Below are 20,770 nucleotides of genomic sequence, written 5' to 3'. Positions count from 1 at the left end.
ACCCTCTGTACACCCTTCCTCTCTTCACCCTCTGTACACGCTCCCTCTCTTCACCCTCTGTACACCCTCTCTTCACCCTCTATACACCCTCCTTCTCTTCACCCTCTGTACACCCTCCCTCTCTTCACCCTCTGTACACCCTCTCTTCACCCTCTATACACCCTCCTTCTCTTCACCCTCTGTACACCCTCCCTCTCTTCACCCTCTGTACACCCTCTGTACACCCTTCTTCTCTTCACCCTCTGTACACCCTCCCTCTCTTCACCCTCTGTACACCCTCCCTCTCTTCACCCTCTGTACACCCTTCCTCTCTTCACCCTCTGTACACCCTCCCTCTCTTCACCCTCTGTACACCCTCCCTCTCTTCACCCTCTGTACACCCTCCCTCTCTTCACCCTCTGTACACCCTCCCTCTCTTCACCCTCTGTACACCCTCCCTCTCTTCACCCTCTGTACAACCTCCCTCTCTTCACCCTCTGTACACCCTCCCTCTCTACACCCTGCCTTTGTAAACCCTCTGTACACCCTCCCTCTCTTCACCTTCTGTACACCCTCCCTCTCTACACCCTCCCTTTGTAAACCCTCTGTACACCCTGCCTTTGTACACCCTCTGTACACCCTCCCTCCCTTCACCCTTTGTAAACCCTCTGTACACCCTCTCTCTCTTCACCCTCTGTACACCCTCCCTCTCTTCACCCTCTGTACACCCTCCCTCTCTACACCCTCCCTCTCTACACCCTGCCTTTGTAAACCCTCTGTACACCTGCCTTTGTATACCCTCTGTACACTCTGCCTTTGTACACCCTCTGTACACCCTGCCTTTGTATACCCTCTGTACACCCTGCCTTTGTACAGCCTCTGTACACCCTGCCTTTGTATACCCTCTGTACACCCTGCCTTTGTATACCCTCTGTACACCCTGCCTTTGTACACCCTCTGTACACCCTGCCTTTGTATACCCTCTGTACACCCTGCCTTTGTATACCCTCTGTACACCCTGCCTTTGTATACCCTCTGTACACCCTGCCTTTGTATACCCTCTGTACACCCTGCCTTTGTATACCCTCTGTACACCCTGCCTTTGTATACCCTCTGTACACCCTGCCTTTGTATACCCTCTGTACACCCTCTGTACAACCTGTCTTTGTATACCCTCTGTACACCCTGCCTTTGTATACCCTCTGTACACCCTGCCTTTGTATACCCTCTGTACACCCTCTGTACAACCTGTCTTTGTATACCCTCTGTACATCCTGCCTTTGTATACCCTCTGTACACCCCGCTTTTGTATACCCTCTGTACAACCTGCCTTTGTATACCCTCTGTACACCCTGCCTTTGTACACCCTCTGTACACCCTCTGTACAACCTGTCTTTGTATACCCTCTGTACACCCTGCCTTTGTACACCCTCTGTACACCCTGCCTTTGTACACCCTCTGTGCACCCTCTGTACAACCTGCCTTTGTATACCCTCTGTACACCCTGCCTTTGTACACCCTGCCTTTGTACACCCTCTGTACACCCTCTGTACAACCTGTCTTTGTATACCCTCTGTACACCCTGCCTTTGTACATTCTCTGTACACCCTGCCTTTGTACACCCTCTGTACACCCTGCCTTTGTACACCCTCTGTACACCCTGCCTTTGTACACCCTCTGTACACCCTCTGTACAACCTGCCTTTGTATACCCTCTGTACACCCTGCCTTTGTACATCCTCTGTACACCCTGCCTTTGTACATCCTGTGCTATCTAATCGTTTTAAGAGAGAAGATAAAAGGAACAGAAGTCCTGGAAGAAGAAGAGGATTTATTCTCTTCAGATCTTTAATTTAAAATCAAGTTACATCCTGTTCAAGCTCTACTTAGAGATGTGTAGAGCTCTGTGTAGAGCTCTGTATAGCTGTATAGCTATGTATAGCTCTATACAGAGCTCTCTATAGAGCTCTGTGTAGAACTATGAACAGAGCTCTATATAGAGCTGGTGAATACTGAACGACATAGCTGGTCTACACTGAACAGGTCTGCTAGCTTAACAAAGCTCTACTCTGCGCGAAACGTAGCCCGTGTGTGTCTTTGTCTTGAGTGATGCCCAATGATTGGTCCGTGTCCGTGGCACTCACTTACTGGTGCTGACACTGGCTGACGTCAAGTGATGGGCTCTACGCTAGATAGAGGAGGAGTGCGTCAGATGACTGCCTAAACTGCTCTAGATTGGTGTGAGTTGAACTTGAAGTCAATTATGGTCCTGTCTTGCTGCCAGGATGTCACTGACGTCACTCACCAGGCGTCACTTAATGACGTTACTCACCAGGGGGGGTCACTGACTGATGTCACTCACCAAGAGTCACTTACTAACGTTATTCACCAGGGGGTCACTGAAGTCACTCACCAGGGGTCACTTAATGACGTTACTCACCAGGGGGGGTCACTAGCTGATGTCACTCACCAAGAGTCACTTACTAACGTTATTCACCAGGGGGTCACTGAAGTCACTCACCAGGGGTCACTTAATGACGTTACTCACCAGGGGGGGTCACTAGCTGATGTCACTCACCAAGAGTCACTTACTAACGTTATTCACCAGGGGGTCACTGACGTCACTTACCAAGGGTCACATACTGACGTCAGTCTCAGTAAAGATCAAGTACTGACGTCACGTAACAGTGTACTGTATCATTCTACTAATAAAACAAATTACTACACAAATAGACAAGTTACCCTGCAGTAGACCTGCCAGTGTTGCTGACCAACTCACTTACCAACCCAGACAAATATAACAATAATGTAAGTAGTCTACACTTTTTACAATTTATTTTTATAAAATTAATTACAAAATTTATATGTAAATTTATTCTATGTAAATATATTTCGAAATTTTGTTATGCCAGGAAATATTTACATAAAAATATCAGATGTATTTTTTTTAGTCTTCGTCTCACTGTTTAAAATGCGTCAATTTTTTTTTTTAAATTATTTTAATTTATATATTTAAATAAAATATGTATATATATATTATATATATTTTTTTCTTTATGTTTGATCCAAGGAACTTGATCGTCATTATAAGTATTTATTGTTATTATATTGATGAAGCGCTAAAACCTCAGGAGCCAGTACTTGGGGAATGCAAGATAAAACAATAATATTCTTTTTATTATTATTATTCACGAGGAAACGCTAAACTCGTAGGAGTAACGGCAAGTAATTTTGCTTGATCCGAGGAAGGAAAGAGGAGGGAGAGAGAGAGAGAGAGAGAGAGGAGAGAGTAATCAATAAATTCTTGTAAGGTGAGCCATGCAGAAGGTGGTGGTGAGGCACCTCACACACCACCTCCTCCTCCGTCATGAACATTTTAACACTGAAACAACAAAAGTTGACATATATATGGCGCTGGCAAGGTAACCTGAGGCCTCTGGTAGGCTCACTATCTTTATGTTTCTTGCAGGCGCTTTCTAGGCCTAACATATGTAATCGAGTGTTATTCCTCAGCATTTTAGTCATACTTTTGTGTGGAAAAATATATCAGGACCTTGATAATAAGGAAAATTTTCATTTTAGTGCACTAACGAATTTTAGGTGTAGCTCGGATTTATTAATGATTCTTTTATCTTGCGGTGGATATTATTTAAAACACTTGGAGTCTGTATATCATCTTAAAATTCCATTGCTTGCATATATTAAGGTCATTAATCAGGATAAGTAAACTAGTGATGAGGGCATTCAAACTCGAATGTAGAATACATTACACTGTAGCTCAAACATCATTGGATAGTTGTACCATATTTTTTATGGGTAAATTTCTTCAAGTGTTCTGAGATGACTTGTAAGATCCGGAGGAGGAGAGTGAAGATATGAAGCAGACAGTTACTATGAGTACGTTCATTCATTAAACGTGCGCGCTCCTACACCCTCATTTGTTCATGACGTCATGCCTGCGGATTCTCTCTTGCTTATCTATGATGAAAAATTATGTAGTAAAGTTCAAGGGCCACGTATTTAACCGCGGCTGGTGTGATCGCTAGCGCGGAGCAGCAGCGAGCGTCAGCGGGTATAAAGAGTGGTTCTGGAGGCGTGAGTGAGGGAGAAACGAGGTTGAAGTAGTGGAGGTGGAGAGTGAATGTGGCAAGAGGTGAGGGTGGCTGCCAGTAGCGCTGAGTCGAGCTTCCTGATTGGCTCATCACCTCTCCCTCTCGGTCAATGGCAGCCCTCGGTTCCAATAATGATGGCTGTATCGCGCCAGACTCTTAAATTCTCACCTCATCTCCGGGGGTAAAAATATAATCTCACCTCCCTCTGCCATTATAAACCTCAATCCCCACGATAATATTCCTCGCGATTCTCAAGCGAAATTAAAATACACCAGGGTGTCGTAGGCCGCAAAAGAGAGTCAAAAAATGGAAGTAGACCAAGCCGTCTGCTGGGTAGATTTCCGTCTGTTCAGATGTGAGGATCAATAATGGAACGCATCTCAGTAAGGCTGTGAATATCAAGAGTGCATAGCAGGGGAGAAATTTTTGCAAATCCCCCTAATGTATTGGCCCTCAGTGGCGTATTCTGGGGGTTATGGCTCCCGTATAGTGTGTACATTATAGTGCTAAGTGTAGTGAGATGGGAGGTAGAGCGGTATAGCAGGAAACATGGACCTGCCTAGCAGAGCTGGGCTCGTGATTCTTACGTGCGCGTGAAATGAAACGCGATTTTCGCGAGTTTCCTCCTTATTTGAACCTTTTCGACGATGAGTGGACGACCCAGGACTACGAGCTTCGCTGAAGGGAACAAAGGACCGCCCTCAGTTTCCTTCCCGGGCATGAAAATAAGCAGTAAGTAGCGGGAGGAGGCAGTGATGGCGGTCACTCTGGTCCCGACCTTCATTAATGTTCTTCTCTCAGGTATATTATACCTCGTAGGTGTGTGTGTCCCTCCCTGCAGGAGGCGTGGGTACCCTGGGTGGCGTGGGTGCGGGCGTGCAGGGGCACACGGGCGTGTATGGGTAAGACAGGGCGTGGCAGTGAGTGTTGGGTAGATGGTAGAAAACAGCTGATGGCACTCCACCACCCATGCCACCCACCTCCACGCCCATACACGCCCACACTACCCACCTATACCTCTCACTCACACACAACAATCACTCTCCTACAACCCTCCATCTCAGAAATAATGAGAAGTGTGAGGAAGACTCTTGCTGACTGCTGGACCCCAGTGGAAATAACTCACTTTGTCTGGCTGTTTTTTGGGTTATCTCAGCTTCTCTACACATATACTACTATGTATGATAATCTGTGTAACTGTATTTATGTATACCTGAATATATTTACTTATCCTGCTGCCAGTTCAACCACTTACTCTATATTATCCTGAAATAAAACTCTAACCTCAGACGATAAGGACTAAGAACCCAATTTTCCCTTTTTTTTTATCTTTTATTCCTTGTCTTTTATCTTTTATTTCTTGTGTTTTATCTTTTATTCCTTGTTTTTTATCTTTTATTTCTTGTCTTTTATTCCTTGTCTTTTATCTTTTATTCCTTGTTTTTTATCTTTTATTTCTTGTCTTTTATCTTTTATTCCTTGTCTTTTATCTTTTATTCCTTGTCTTTTATCTTTTATTTCTTGTCTTTTATCTTTTATTCCTTGTCTTTTATCTTTTATTCCTTGTCTTTTATCTTTTATTCCTTGTCTTTTATCTTTTATTCCTTGTTTTTTATCTTTTATTCCTTGTCTTTTATCTTTTATTCCTTGTCTTTTATCTTTTATTCCTTGTCTTTTATCTTTTATTCCTTGTCTTTTATCTTTTATTCCTTGTCTTTTATCTTTTATTCCTTGTTTTTTATCTTTTATTCCTTGTCTTTCCTGGCAATGACTCATTGGGAATTCACTCTGGTCAGTGTATTGGAATTAAAGAAATGCTCTTACATTCCTTGTCTGTACAACCCTTGTGGGTTTAGCACTGTGTTTTGGTTCTACTAATAGTCTGCATTCCTTGTATTCTTCAAAGTATGAATTATGGTTTGTATGTTCTATACCTTTTATTGACCTATTTAAGTAACTTTAATTAGGTACAGTTACACACAGATACAGTTACACAAATTATGATACATACTAATGTGTGTAAATTACCCACCAGGATAACCCCAAAAAAGTCCCTTTATTTACAAAAGAATAACCCCCTCACACTGGATTGCTGGCTTCAGTCCATCCAATTTGGAGAAGTCAAATTTTGTATGGGTCTTGGTGTGAGACCCTTTAAATTATTCTGTATGTGTATTTTAAGGCAATCCTTGTATGCATGTACTCTACCTGATATGTACCCAGAAAATATTTTCTCTGAAAGTTACGGACGTGTTCAAGCATGAAGGAATTATGTTCAGTAAGCCTCTTAACCTTAATGAGGGTTTAGCACATCCCCCTTGATTATAATAATAATAATAATAATAATAATTATAATCAACCTTAATGACAAGTAGTGTCGTTAACAAACCATAAACCTGACCAGGTCAGAAGTTCCGTGATCTTGATCTTTAGTAATGTTGGGAAATTTATCGTACTAGAATTTGAGAGCTGAGGATAATTTTTGACATTTTTATGTCTTCGTGTTTGGTAGATTTGTGCTGCAGTATATACTAAATAGTATTTACTATATTAACTACTTAAAAAATCTTATTTAAATATTTTCTCTTCTCTGTGTAGACTTAAAATTATTTCTTAATTTTTTTTATTAAAGTTATTAATTGTGTTGAAAGTTTATTAAACTGGTTTTATCCTGAAGTTATTTAGGTTGTTAACAATAAATAAGTATAGTAAAGCATTGCATTAAGCTATCTGGCTCATGCTAAATATCTCTTACTTTGGTTAATTAAAGGCCATCACAACTTGTACTACATTGAGCCTTGCTTTCAGTGTTCAGGGGTGAAATGTTGAAGTCTTGGTGGTAATAGGAAAGGGAAATAATTCCCTTCAGGAACAGATTTCCCAAGTACTAGTGATGGCCCCCTCTACCTAAAACCAACAACCTACCAGACTTGGTGACTGTCTTAAATAACTATATAAAAATCTGCAGTATTGTATATAATTCCCCAGTTGATGTGCTCAGTGGGCAAGACGTTATTAGAACAAAGACTCCCCAGGGAGCAAATAGTGGGAATATACCATAATATTGAGGGCAGAGTGGGACAGCTTCACACCAAGTCTAGTGCAGATGTCTCCAACTTGCATAAGGTGATCCAAGAGTAGGGATGGAATCGTGGCTCCATCCTCTCCCCCACTGTCAGAGTCTGAGGTTCTGAAAGAACTACAGAGAGTATATCAAGAGTAAATAGATAATAGAATTAGTAGGCTGGCAGTACTATACTTGTGGTCTACTCAGTATCAAATTGTTGATAAGAGATTAGTGTCTTTCAGGAGGCAGTCAGTTACTACATACTGGTTATCTGATCATTAATATTGCTTTTGTGGTTTATATCCAGTAGTTTAATATTTGAATCCCTTAGGCCTAAAAAGACTGAAGGCTACACAAGAGAGTCTTATCATGTACGTATATATAATGTTTGATAGTGTAGATAAGAAAAAATCATGTATATTGTGGTTGGAAGACTGCTAATTGTAATATACCTTGGGTGACATTCTGATTTCTGTCCTCATGCACATACCATCCCTTCCACATCCTTCATGTGTTGACATGGCACAGTGGACAGTGTGACCCCCTTGTTCAGTCAGGTTAAGCACCGTTAGGTCTGGCTAGTGACTGGAAGGGTTATTGCATAGTCAAAGCCATGCCTTGTGGCTATGGGGATCATTATAAGCTGTATTCTTAATGTCATCAAAATGAGTATACAGTACCACATCCCATGTACATCCCTTCCATCTTGTTCTGGTAAGATTCCAATAATTTTCTTAATTGATTTTCAGGATTAAACTGTCATAGACAGATTGGGTGGTTTACTTTTGTTTTTCCTTCTTGTCAGAGCTGTGCCCAAACATCAGTTGTACATTGTTAAGGGACAGTTTAGCAGTGTCCAACATTGTTACTAATGTAAAATGTAATTTGATATTTCCAGGCTGAGTGGAAGTGCTTGTAGTCCTATCTGTAATGTTCAGTATATGCAGTACATATTTTTCCTGGTTGTGTGTTGACCCTGTGGTGGTTTGGTATTTAAACTTAAATCAAGGTCAGGTATACAGCGTGTCTGGTGTAAATATGCTAACAAGTTTTATTTATGTTAAATTTAATTTTTTTTATGACTTGATGTTTTACATTTATGCAGTGCTTGTACACAATAAGTATAAAATACTTAAGTACATGGGTGAGAGGGGTGGGACTCACACATAAATAGAATTGTTAAAGCTTATTGCTTGGGTAGCATTTATTCTGTTAATGGGTTGGACCTGTGAAGGACCTGCCTAGTATTGACCAACAGGCCTACTGCAGTGCTCCTCCTTTCTTATGTTCTTTAATAATTAGTTAGGAAGATTTAATCAAGGGAAGGATCCCAAAGGAAATAAGTATCGCCTGCCTTTGTTCGGTTATCCTGGTTAATAACCGTAAGATTAAATAACCCTAAGGATACCGTCTGTTGAGCCTCTTGCTTTTGTTGAGAATGATTTTATTGTGCAGAATGGACCAATTCCTCCAGAATTTTCCAGATGTAAGTTATGATGCTGTATACTGTGTCTCTCTTGCCTGTGTTTCAGACAGTGCAGTTAAAAGGACTCCTGGCATTCTCAATAATTTAGGTGTGACTGAGTTTATATGGACAGTGAAGGTTCTCTGTACATTGTTCAGATTTGCAAATTTGCCTACCTTAAAAGGGCAGTTGGTGTACAGCAATATTCCAATGTAGAGCAAGCACAGGGCTTAAAGAGTATCATCATTGATTTACTATCTCTTGTTTTACTACAGAATTATGCTAGCTTATGACTGGTTAGTCATAGGTTTGAATCCTGTTTGTTTAATGAATTGTTTACACCAGGCAATATTTAGGTATAGTAAGTCAGATTTTACTTACAAAGTATTGAAAAGAGTTATTTTCCTCATGTATATTCCTGCATTGAACCTCCATTTCATTCTGTTTAGTGTTAACCTATTCCTTATAAATCCTCATTCTCCTTTCAGTCCTTAACTACCTTGTAACAGCCTTGGTATTCTCCTCATTTTATCGCCTTCCTCATCCAACAGCTAAAATCTTGGGAACTCTTCACATTAATTACTGTCATGTGTTTCTCCTTATTCTTAGCTGGCCAGACATCAGCAGTGGGTCTTAACTTAAAGCACTTGTAAGGTAAAGGGTGTGGCTCCCCTTGCTCTTATGATGCACAAGATGAAGAACAACCCTTCAAAACAGTTTCATGGAAAGTCTATATATTTCTAGGCAGTGAGCTGAAAACAGGATTACAGAATCATAGTATCTCTCCATAATTCTTGGCGCCATCTAAGAAAACTATTTTTTTTATTTATGGGGCATCTAGATACAGAAACTTATCTGGGTATTTCAGATGAATTCATATGCTAAAAACTCTGAAGGGAATTCTGAAATTTTTGCCATAGAACTGCACATGCTTAAAAAGTGAAGCCCTTGTAAAGTTTTTATGTATGTGTACCTGTGACTGGTTTAGAGGGCTCTATTACCCTAGCAGCCTGGCCTCTGGCCAAGCTTCTCTGTTGACTGCTGCAGTTGACCATGACACAAGGAAGGTCTTAAAGTTTTTGGGATAAACAAGTTAGACTCAGTTGTGTTGTTCCTTTATACCCTCCAGTTGTTCTGAACAAAGGTAAGTGCAAAAGGAGGGAAGCATTATTTTATATTATTGCCAAATCTGCCAAATAAACATTCCAATGTATTATACATTCTGATACTTGTAAAATGTTCATATTGTGTAATGTACATATGGTGGTAGTACATATAGTTTAACCTTATTTTTGTGTAACAATGCAAATTGCACGTCAAATTTTTTTTTTAGTTTTTACTTGCAGAATGCATAATGCATGCACACTGTGAGGTACAGTATATGTATATAATTTTATTTTTTATTATTAGGAAAATTGTGTTTGGAATACTTTTGGCTCCAATTAAGTTACTTAACTGTGAAATATATCTGTTATTAGTTTTAATTTTTTTTTTTTAACTCTCAGCCCAGCCAGGGGTCCCAGGTTTTTCTGTAGAGTGCCTCTTTAACCTGTTCGTGGCCTGTTACCCCATCCATAGATATAAATGTACTGTACTTTCCTGTAAGAACCTAATAATGGAGGAACACTGAAGTAGGCAGAGTTACTGTATTAATTCCCCACAGGTTTTTAACAGTAAGTTAGCAATAAATTTTGTGGCCATTCTCCTATTATGTAGTGTTGTAAAGAGTACAGTACAGGTAACCTTGAATGCCAAATTTTATTCTGATGTGAGCACATATTTCCAAGGATTGATTTTATCCTTTTTCTTTCATCTTTTCTCAGAATGCCACATCTTCATAGACTTTGCAGATGTAGTCATGAAACAAATACAAATCACAGTCCAGTTCCCACTGTTTCTAAACTAAGATATTTACCATATGTCTTATTATAACTGTAAAGGGTCATTACTTAATATAAAATAAATTTACTTTCATGTATGCAGAAATTGACAAATAAAATTACACCATAATCACATTCTCCACATTTGGACTTTGTCCTGCCTGGAGCTGGAGATTTGTTTTTTGCACATATTTTTCACATTTATGTGGAAAATTAGTTTAAATAATGCATTTTTTAACACACTGACCATCTTCCACTGAAGCAGGGTGACCTCCTCCTCCTCCCCCCGAAAAAAAAAAACTTTCACCATCATTCACACTATCACAGTCTTTGCAGAGGCACACATATATAACAGTTTAGATGTCACTCAAAACAACAACTATCCCCATCCCCTCCTTTAGCATGCAGACACTGTACTAACCACCTCCAGGACTCGAGTCAGGCTAACCAGTTTTCCTGAATCCCTTCACAAAATATTACCCTGCTCACACTCCAACAACTTGTCAAGTCTCAAAAACCACTTAGTCTCCACTTCTATCTAACATGCTCACACATGCCTGCTGTATGTTCAAGCCCCTTGCACACAAAATCTCTTTTATCCCCTCCCTTCATCCTTTCCTAGGATGACCTTTACTCCTGCTCCCCTCCATTACAGATTTATACACCCTCCAAGTCATCCAGTTTTGCTCCATCCTCTAAATGACCAAACCATGTGAGCACAGCACATCACGAATTTACAATCTTACATATGCTGACAGGCTAGAACACTGTGGTATGTTATTCTAGGCCCAGAACAAAGTGGTATGTTATTCTAGGTCCAGAACATGGAGTGGTATGGCTAACTAACATGTACATTATACAGCATGCCCCACTTTACGGCGCTTCACTTTACAGCGTTTCGCTAATGCGTACAACGGTTTTCAATTATACCCATTCCTACAATAAATATGTATTCACTCAATTTAAGCTAAGGACAAAAATATTTTCAGGTAAGTAATGTATGTGCTGTTTATGGATTTTTTAGGCCTAGCTATGTCGATCATTTAATATACGATATTGTAAACATGTTACAAGGCTTTTGTATGCATTTGACAGTGAAAAAAAAATGTGATTTTCGCTTTACAGCAGTAGCCAGGAACCTAACCTGCTGTATAAGCTGGGCACTCCTGTATACATACATAATATGGTGTTTGTCATGATGCACAGTGGTTTAGTGAATCTTGTACAGAGTAACTTGTGTTGGTAGGGATCTTTTTTTTTTTTTTTTCCTCTTTTTACATGTTTGGTAGAAGACTTGGACCTCTCAGACAAGGTAGTCTGCAGCTTATGATTAGCTTCTCTTAACATTTCAAGTGCTTATAATTAGCATGTCCTATATTGAAAATCAGAGAGATTCCTAAGATCTTTTATCATAATTTTAAGTACCACTTTTAAAATTATTTCCACATGTCATTGTATAGTACAGTACATACAGTATTAGGATGGTTTTGATTTAGGGTGTGTAATCCCCATAGACTTAACTTGCATACATGTACAGTGGATGCCTGTCAAATAATAATAATTATAATAATAATAATAATAATTTTATTTCTTTATGCCTTACAAATAATGTAGTTTAAATGAAATGATACATAGGTAGGAACACATTAAAGCCACTAATTATGCAATGCATTTTTAACAACTAATTGCAAGGCTTACATGTTCCTCAAGAACTTGACATAGACTGTTAAGTAGGACTTCTTGTGTAGTCAACTACAGGTTGGCCATCACTAATCTGGCATCATCGGGACCGGTAGTTTGCCGTATTATAGAGTTTGCCGGATTACAGAGTGGTTAGGTTAGAATACACTTAACAACCTATCAGTAGAGACTTTCTGCTACATCTTCCTCATTTTTATCACAGCTTCCTCTTCCACTGGCTTGCTGCTGAGGATTTATAACCATCTGCACAATTTCTGAGTCAGTATAATGATGAAATTTGAAATTATGCTCTCCAAAATTAGTGCCGGATTACTGATGGAACCGGATAACTGATTGCCGGACTAGTGATCGCCGACTTGTACAATCATAAGTACAATAAGAGAGGTAGCTGGTGACAGATAGTCAATTACAAAAGAAGACATTTAAACTGATTCAGTGATCTTCTGTTTTGTGGAGTGATAGTGTATGTACTGTGATTGTCTTGTATGTATGTACTGTGCTTGTATTGTATATGTACTAGACAGTACTTCATGTGGTTATTATTAAGACTGTGTAATTTAATAAAATACAGTATATGTGTGTAATATAATATAAAGTACATGCATATTTTCAAGAGATAGATAGCCGTTGAACTTCATGGTTATTTTAGTGATGGCATATGCAATATATCACTGTATGGAGGTGTTCATTGTGCTGCTGCTGTTGATCCTGCTCTTAGTATTTCTTATAGTCGCATACCCTCGTATATACGCAATTAATTAAAAAATTTCTTTGTACTCAAAATTAATTTTTCAAGTTTCCTAACATTAGCATACAATTCTGTACTGTACATACTTGATTCAACTCAGACCAGTGCTTTCTCTAACCACTGGGTTATGCTTGCTCAATAAGATTAATCCAGTTGGGACTGGCATGCCATGGGTTCAAATTGTGCCTGTTCCATGAGTTGTTTATAAGCCTGTAATTATGATTTTCAGACTTGGCCCTTTATTCAGTCTAACATTTAATTATAAAACTAAACTTAGTGTAAGAAAATAGAATTTGTAAATAATGAATCATGTGTGAAGGTGTACTCTGTCAGTTGCTTTAGTTCAGAAGAATCTTGAAGTAGGTAGCATGTTTGCTGGTGCATTGTATTAACATACACCTGTGGAGACCCTCCTCAATGTAGTGTATATACAGTATATGTAAGCTTTTGTATCACTAGTGGATAAATGAGTGCCATAGTTTTCTTTACTGACAACACTGTTGACAGTGGAAAGCTATGGTTTGCAAGCATATATGGATCTCTGGATTTTTTTTTTGCATGTTAAGTGGTTTTTTAAACTACATGGTCTGTCATTTTCTGCAGACTACTGTACTATAATTTCAGAACCTTGTATTTGCACAATCCTCAATACTATTCTTGGTTTTCTCAGGCACATCCCTTTTTTTTCCTTAACCCTTTCAGGGTCCACTGGCCCTCTCAGAGACTTGTTCTCAGGGTCCCCCAAATTTCAAAAAAAAAAAAAAAAAATTTTTTTTCTTATGAAAAGATAAAGAATCTTTTCCCGATCATAATGACACCAAAAGTATGAAATTTTATGGAAAACTTAGGAAATTATGCTCTTGCGAAGTTAGAGGTCTCAACGATGTTTACTCATCGGCGATTTTGCCCACTTCGAGCCCTATTTTCGGCCAATTCCAGTGTACTAGTCGACAAAAATCATACCTATTTTGCTAGAACTCCATTTTTTCTATCAATTGAGTACAAGAAACCACCCATTTACCGATTTCAACTATCCAATACAGTGGTCAGAATTTAGCAATTTTGCCAATTTCACACAAATTTCAATAGATGCCAATTTCCAAATAGGGTCCAGGATAAACAAGAAAGACATTCCTGGCACTAAAATAACATTTCCTCTGTTCATTAGTCACGTCCCCATGCCCCTCTTACATTCTTTTGCTTTACATTTTGAATTTTTATTCTCACAAAAAATAGAAGATTTACTGTTATGCAGACTACTGTATTAGTGTAGAAATGGTATAAATAATATCGGCGCACTTGTGAAAGAATATTAGACTCACCAGTTGACGTGTATTGGACGCTTAGCATGATTTGTTTACTTTTGAACTTTGGTAAAAATCGAACATTTCTGCTACTTTGAGCTCAATTTCAAGATACTTTTCATTGTAAAACCAGTCAAAACCATCTCAATTTATGTAATATGTCTTCCATTCTATAAAATGAGACCAGGAAAACTAGAATACAACAATAAATAACATACGAAATTACAGTGCAAAGTCGCTGTTTTAATCCAAAAACACGGTCAGTTTTTTTTTTCTCATTACGCACTGTGTGCTGCAGGATTTTTTTTTATACTGCGCACACTGACCACATAAACCCATTCTTTCATATGTAGGCCTACCAGCTTTCTCTCACTAGATTTGAACGCGCTAGAATTTATGAGTACTAGTACGTCAAGGACCCTGGTTCGTAAGCCGTACTAGTACGGCCGAAACCCTGAAAGGGTTAACATATACTGTACTGTGTATGCCTTATCACTCAGCTAATGCACAAAAGAATTGGAAATAAGTCTTTTTTTTTATAATGCAACTATTTTCTGATACCACAATAAGACTACCACTTTATATGTACCTCATACTTATTCCACTGATATCTTTGTGGCTGAACAACGTGCTATACTTACCTTGTTTTTGCTTCAGCAAGGAAGGAGCAGTTTCTTAGTCCTTGTAATTTATACTAGTGTTACCATTTGTTGTTAAACTTTATATTCTTATGTAGCTGGTTCACTATACATAATTATTTGTCATGAGTGTCATTGCTTGTTAGTATGTTAATGTATTTTTTAATACCTGTACCATTTTCAGTGGAGAGAGGGAGGCTTATAAAGCAATCATGGCAATACTTGTACTGTATGTACCATGTATTAGCAGAAGTTTTTAAGGAAAAACATGGACAAGTTCCTGCAGTAGTAGTAGTAGTAGGTTGGCAGACAGCAACCATCCAGGGATTTATGAGAGACAACCATACCATGTTATCTTGATGTGGCATAAATAGATTGGGATATTTATACCAAATATTTTAATTAGCACTGATCTAGTACTGTGGTTGTCATTACAGTACATTGTATATATAGTTCCCCAGACTGTCTTTAAGAGATGTCGTGACAGTTTTGTCGATGCTTTTAACTGTCAACCAAGCTGTGTTGCCTGTCAGACTACTTGCTGTCATCAACATCCTGATTGACCTTGCTGTGTCAAACAGTAGGCCTTGACTGAGAGTACCATCATCAGGTATACATGCCCTAGGTACAGCAGGTCTTTCCTCTTAGGTACAGTATTATCAAAATGATAGTTACATGTCTTCCATCTCCTTACTCTTGCTTCAGTGCTGATATTTAGTTTTTTTTTACAGGGGTTGAGTCATAGCTCTTGGCTCCACCTTTTAATGTTTACCAGCTGGGCTTACTGATATGTGGCCTTCAGAGTCCAATCATGTATAGATGTGCACTTTGTTTATTGACAACCAAGTCACTCTTGAAAAGTTTTGGACTGTTTGACTCAAATTTTGCTTGACTTACTGTTGACCTGTACCCTGTAATCCACCTGCTATATATTACTTCATTCTTTCATGTTTTCATTTTAAGGTAGGTTCAAATAAGAAATGATTAGCTGGTATTTTTCTAATAAAAACTGCTTTGTGAATGGGTGATCAGTCTGTGTGTATGAAGTTAAGTTGAACACATTTCTTTAATCCAGGTACTCTTGGTTCTGCAAGCTAATTCTGAGGTATATATATTGGCAGTTTGGAGGGATATGTTGTGTATCTTTATACGTATATGCTTCTAAGCTGTTGTATTCTGAGCACCTCTGCAAAAACAGTGATAATGTGTGTGTGGTGAAAGTGTTGAATGATGATAAAAGTATTTTCTTTTTGGGGATTTTCTTTCTTTTTTGGGTCACCCTGCCTTGGTGGGAGACAGCCGATTTGTTGAAAAAAAAAAAAATATTTTTTTTTCTATTTTAAGTTGTCGATGAGGGAAGGTTACCTGTAGTTGACTCTGGGGGGTCACTTCCTCCATGGCCCAGTTCTAGATCTGGCCTTCTGGTTGATAGCATGATCTATGAGACTGTTGGTGTTAACAGCAAGCAGTCCAAGATAGGCAGAGGGTAGATGGTAAGCCAATATCTTGCTAATTTTATCTCTTGAGTTAAGTCATCAGCTGCATGAACACTTACCCAATCTCATTTGCTATATAGGTAATCTGTGCATTCTGAGAGAAAGTTAAGCTCTTTGATTTAGACCTGCTTTTGGTATATTTGGGGTCTTGAGTTGTAGATTCTCTTGTAGTGTGTACAGTATTTAGGTCAGGAGTTGAAGCAGACTGAGAGGAGGGTTGGTATTGGGTATAGATTGGGTGGCAGTGGGGGTGGCTAGGGATGGTGCCAAGTTGAAGCACACTTTTGGCACTATACTGGGGAGAAAGGCCAGTGTTAGTGCCAAGTCTTCCCTGTGAACGGGTTACTTTAACTGCACCCTGCACGTACGCTGGCAGTTGGCTTCGCACTGCATGTGGCTATTTGTAGACCAGGGAGACTTGGGGATCAGTACCTGTGCAGTTGATAGTCATGCTTGCGACTCAACTCAGTGCAGTGGCTACTCACGAATGTGGGGACCTGATTGCACGCAAACGTACTTATCGAGGTACCTTTCCAACTTGCATCTCGTGAGTGACTTTGGTTAGGTGCATTAGATGCCTGACAGAATAAGAACGTGATTGTTAAAGAAGTAATCTGCGCAAAAGAGTGCACTTATCATAGTTTAAGTGACTTAAAAAGTGTCAGTAGTTATGGTACTTGTGTAAATATGTGTTGAATGGTTACAGGAGATTAGTGCACTAATACTATTATCAATACTCTGGTGATTGTGTCTTTTAGCAAAGTGTGTTGAGGTCACAGGGTGTACGTACATTATTAACTGTTCTCGATCAGACTGGGACTCATTTTTGTCAGTGTGTATCATTTATATATAAACAAAATATCTGTGGTCAGTTTAGTGGCCAGGTTGTGTGTGTGTTTCATATTAGCATGTGTTTTTGAACATGAAACAACTCCTTATGAAGTTTAGAAGAAGTATTTCCCAGGAGCGTGAGTATTTCAGTCACATTGTTTTTTTTGTTCTAGTTTTATTTGAGAAATGCCAGAAAAGCACTCTTGAATTTTTTCAAGGTTTGGCTGCGTGTGTCTGCTACCTCAAACTTCCCATTGTTAGCATTCTCATCATAATTTTCACACCCGAGTTTTACTAAATTTGATGAAAGTTATTCCTAAGTTGTACAGTACCTTGTACAGGTCCTCCCCGACTTTCGACTTATGCGCACATATGACTGAAAAATACACTATAAATTAGAAGAATAAAGAATATATATTCGTAAATATAGAAATTACCCTTGGTCATGCGTTCACCAGTGCTAGCAGTGGATGTATGACCGATGAAATTATGAGTAACAAGAAAATTGATAGGCCTAGCCAAGGCTACATTCCATACAGCATTTTTATTTGTGAAGCCTATGAATGATACCTACAAATAAGGAACATCAGTTTGTGAGTAACGAAACCTAAGGTAATAAAGCAGGTTGATAAAAAAAGAAAAAGATAATCGTGACAGAAATTTATTAGGTTAAAAGAATGCTGTACAGGTATATGACTTCTACACACCATGCTAACATAATTCCCACATCCCTCTATTTCAAGATCTGACTGGTCGGTTGGAATGGAACGCGGATGTAAGTTGGGGAGGATCTGTATAAGATTCATCTTGGTAACTTAGTTCATTATCAGCTTTTGGGAATAATTCTGCTGACTTATGAATCTCTCTTGTTCCATGTGCTAAAATTACTTTTCATTGCAAATTGGGAACTTGAATGGTGTTTTGTCTTGTAATTTATTTGATAATACAAATAGCATTGGGCTTAAACTTGGAGTATACTTGGAGGGGGTTTCAGGGGTCAGCGCCCCTGCGGCCTGGTCCGTGACCAGGCCTTGCAGTTGATCAGGGCCTGATTAATCAGGCTGTTATTTCTGGCTGCACATAAACTGACGTATGAGCCACAGCCCAGCTGGTTAGGAACTGACTAGGTGCCTGTCCAGCACCTTGAAGACAGCCAGGGGTCTATTGGTGATCCCCCTTATATATGCTGGGAGGCACTTGACCAGTCTTGGGCCTCTGACACTTATTGTGTTGTCTCGTAGTGTACTTGTGGCACCCCTGCTTTTCTTTGGGGGATGTTGCATCTTCTGCCAAATCTTGCTTTTTTAGGGATTGATTTTTGTGTGCAGATTTGGGATCAGTCCCTATAGGATTTTCCAAATGTATATTATCTTGTATCTTTTTCGCCTGCATTCCAGGGAGTACAAATCAAGGGACTTAACCGTTCCCAGTAATTTAGGTGCTTTATCGTGTTTATACATGCTGTGAAAGTTTGCTGTACATTCTTCAGGTCTGCACTTTCGCCTGCTTTCAAAGGGGCCATTAGTGTACAGCAGTATTCCAGCCAAGAGAGAAGAGAATCATCATGGGCTTGGCATCCCAAGTTTTGAAGGTTCTCATTATCCATCCTATCAGTTTCCTAGCAGATGTGGTAGATACATTGTTGTGATCGTTGAAAGTGAGATCCTCTGACATTACCACACCCAGGTTCTTCACATTAGTTTTTTCGCTCTGTTGTGTGGTTGAAATTTATTTTATACTCCGATAGTTTTACTGTAATTTCCTCGAGTTTTCTGTAGCAGAGTAATTGAAATTTTACTCATTGAACTTCTTATTGTTTTCTGTAGCTCATTTAAAGATTTGGTTGATATCCACTTGGAGACTTGCAGTGTCTTTGATGGATGACACTGTCATGCAAATTCGGGTGTCATCTGCAAAGGAAGACGTGGTGCTGTGGCTTACATCTCTGTCTGTGTCAGATATGTGGATGAGGAACGGGATGGGAGTGAGTACCGTACCTTGTGGGACAGCTTTTCACTGTAGCTGCCTCTTGACTTTACTGTGTTTACTATTGCTCTTTGTGTTCAGTTTGTTAGGAAGTTATAGATCTATCTACCATCTTTTCCTGTTATTCACCATAATTGCACTTGTTGAAGGCTTCTGCAAAGTCTGTGTATACTATATCTACATTTTGTTTGTCCTCCAGAACATCCAAGACCTTGTCATATACTAGTGTTCACGTTTCTATAAAAGAAAAGTTTATAATAAGTTTCCATATCTTATTGTGAGGAGAGATGTTACTTTCATAATAGTTTACAGCTTAAAAGAATCTCTGATGGCATTTTGTATTATGATATTTTTTCTTATCAATGCTTTTTAGAGGGCATTAGGTGAAGAATTTGTTAGATCTCTCTTAAGTGGCCTGCAGTCATGTTAATTTTTAAAATAAAGCTGTATCAGAGCAAAACATTGTTCCTGCTAAAACATTGTTTTGCAATGTTAGTTTTTCTTCAATATCTTTGGCATTTTGCTGCTTGGGTTCAACTTAAAGCCTTGCAAAAGATTAGGATAGATGACTTCTAGCTCAGGCAGCTCAACAGTAAAAGCATTTACAAAACTCACGCATGAAGGGTGACTGGGCAGGATGAGGTATTCACAAGTCTTGTCTCTGTTGCTCTGGTTCATCTAGTAGTAAATAGGTAGAGTTTCTGGGTGTTATACTTATGGGATACCAGCTCTTACTTTGTATCAGTGAGCATGTGGTAGCTTTCTCCTGGTTGATGTGATGTACAAGTGTTCTTTTAAAATCAAAGTATCGTTAGGTTAAAGCTCATGTAATTCTGCTGGTAGCGCAGAGAATCTTCCCTACAGTATTTAGCAGCAATAAACTTGAAATGCCCTTAGTTGTAAATTCTAATGCTTCAGCTGTTGTGTCTTCATCAAAACCTTTCGACAGTGCACTTGAAACTGAAAAAAATTTAACCTCTGAAAAGTACCTACTTTTAAAAGCACTAAGTTATTAGGACTGTAAGAAGCTCTGTTTTCTTAGCTTTGTAGAAAAGCAGATACCTAGTGTTAGTAAATATCTAAAATGGTTTTGTTACTGTGACAGATGAAGAAAACTAACTGATAATGAAATACCCCCCCCCCCCCCCTGCCCCATCCATGCACAATGATGTAAATGTACTGCTGTTTGCACAAGAAAAATGGGGATGCATTTGGGATATTGAGAAGAAAAGAAAATAAGGTGTTTAAGTTGTTGAAGTCTGAGTACATCCAAGGTTAAATACCTGATATTCTTCCTGACTGAGACATGTGAAGGTGAAGTCTTAAAGTTGGAATTTGGATAAAACCACTTCTGCTCTTTGTGTATTTCTTTGTAGTTAAAATAAGTTAAATTGGCTGCACCAAGATTCTCCATGTGATGTCTACCCAGGTCTTGAAAAGGCAAGAGGGTGTTTTTGGTATTCACCTGCCTGGCTTGTTATGACTGACTGACCCTCAAGTTTTTATTGTTATATTACAAGCAAAAAACAAGTAAATAAAGAATTGTATTCATAATATTTATTAC

General features: G+C 39.0%; 1 protein-coding gene across 6 annotated transcripts in view; it reads left to right on the top strand.

Annotated features, from left to right (window-relative positions):
* The first annotated feature begins 4,102 nt into the window (after positions 1 to 4,102).
* Positions 4,103 to 20,770, top strand: part of sgg (shaggy) — a 91,377-nt gene continuing 74,709 nt past the window's right edge. Inside the window, exon 1 of one of the 6 annotated variants that reach the window (XM_053792114.2) lies at positions 4,103 to 4,822. In XM_053792114.2, the coding sequence (XP_053648089.1) occupies positions 4,738 to 4,822 (85 nt within the window). In that variant the 5' untranslated portion in view covers positions 4,103 to 4,737. The other 5 variants (XM_070098114.1, XM_053792117.2, XM_053792116.2 and 2 more) reach the window with 5 other exon arrangements.

Source organism: Cherax quadricarinatus, chromosome 61, assembly GCF_038502225.1.
Source record: "Cherax quadricarinatus isolate ZL_2023a chromosome 61, ASM3850222v1, whole genome shotgun sequence".
Classification (NCBI taxonomy): domain Eukaryota; kingdom Metazoa; phylum Arthropoda; class Malacostraca; order Decapoda; family Parastacidae; genus Cherax; species Cherax quadricarinatus.
The sequence above is the reverse complement of the archived record's forward strand: the minus strand, read 5'-3'. Positions and strand labels throughout refer to the sequence as shown.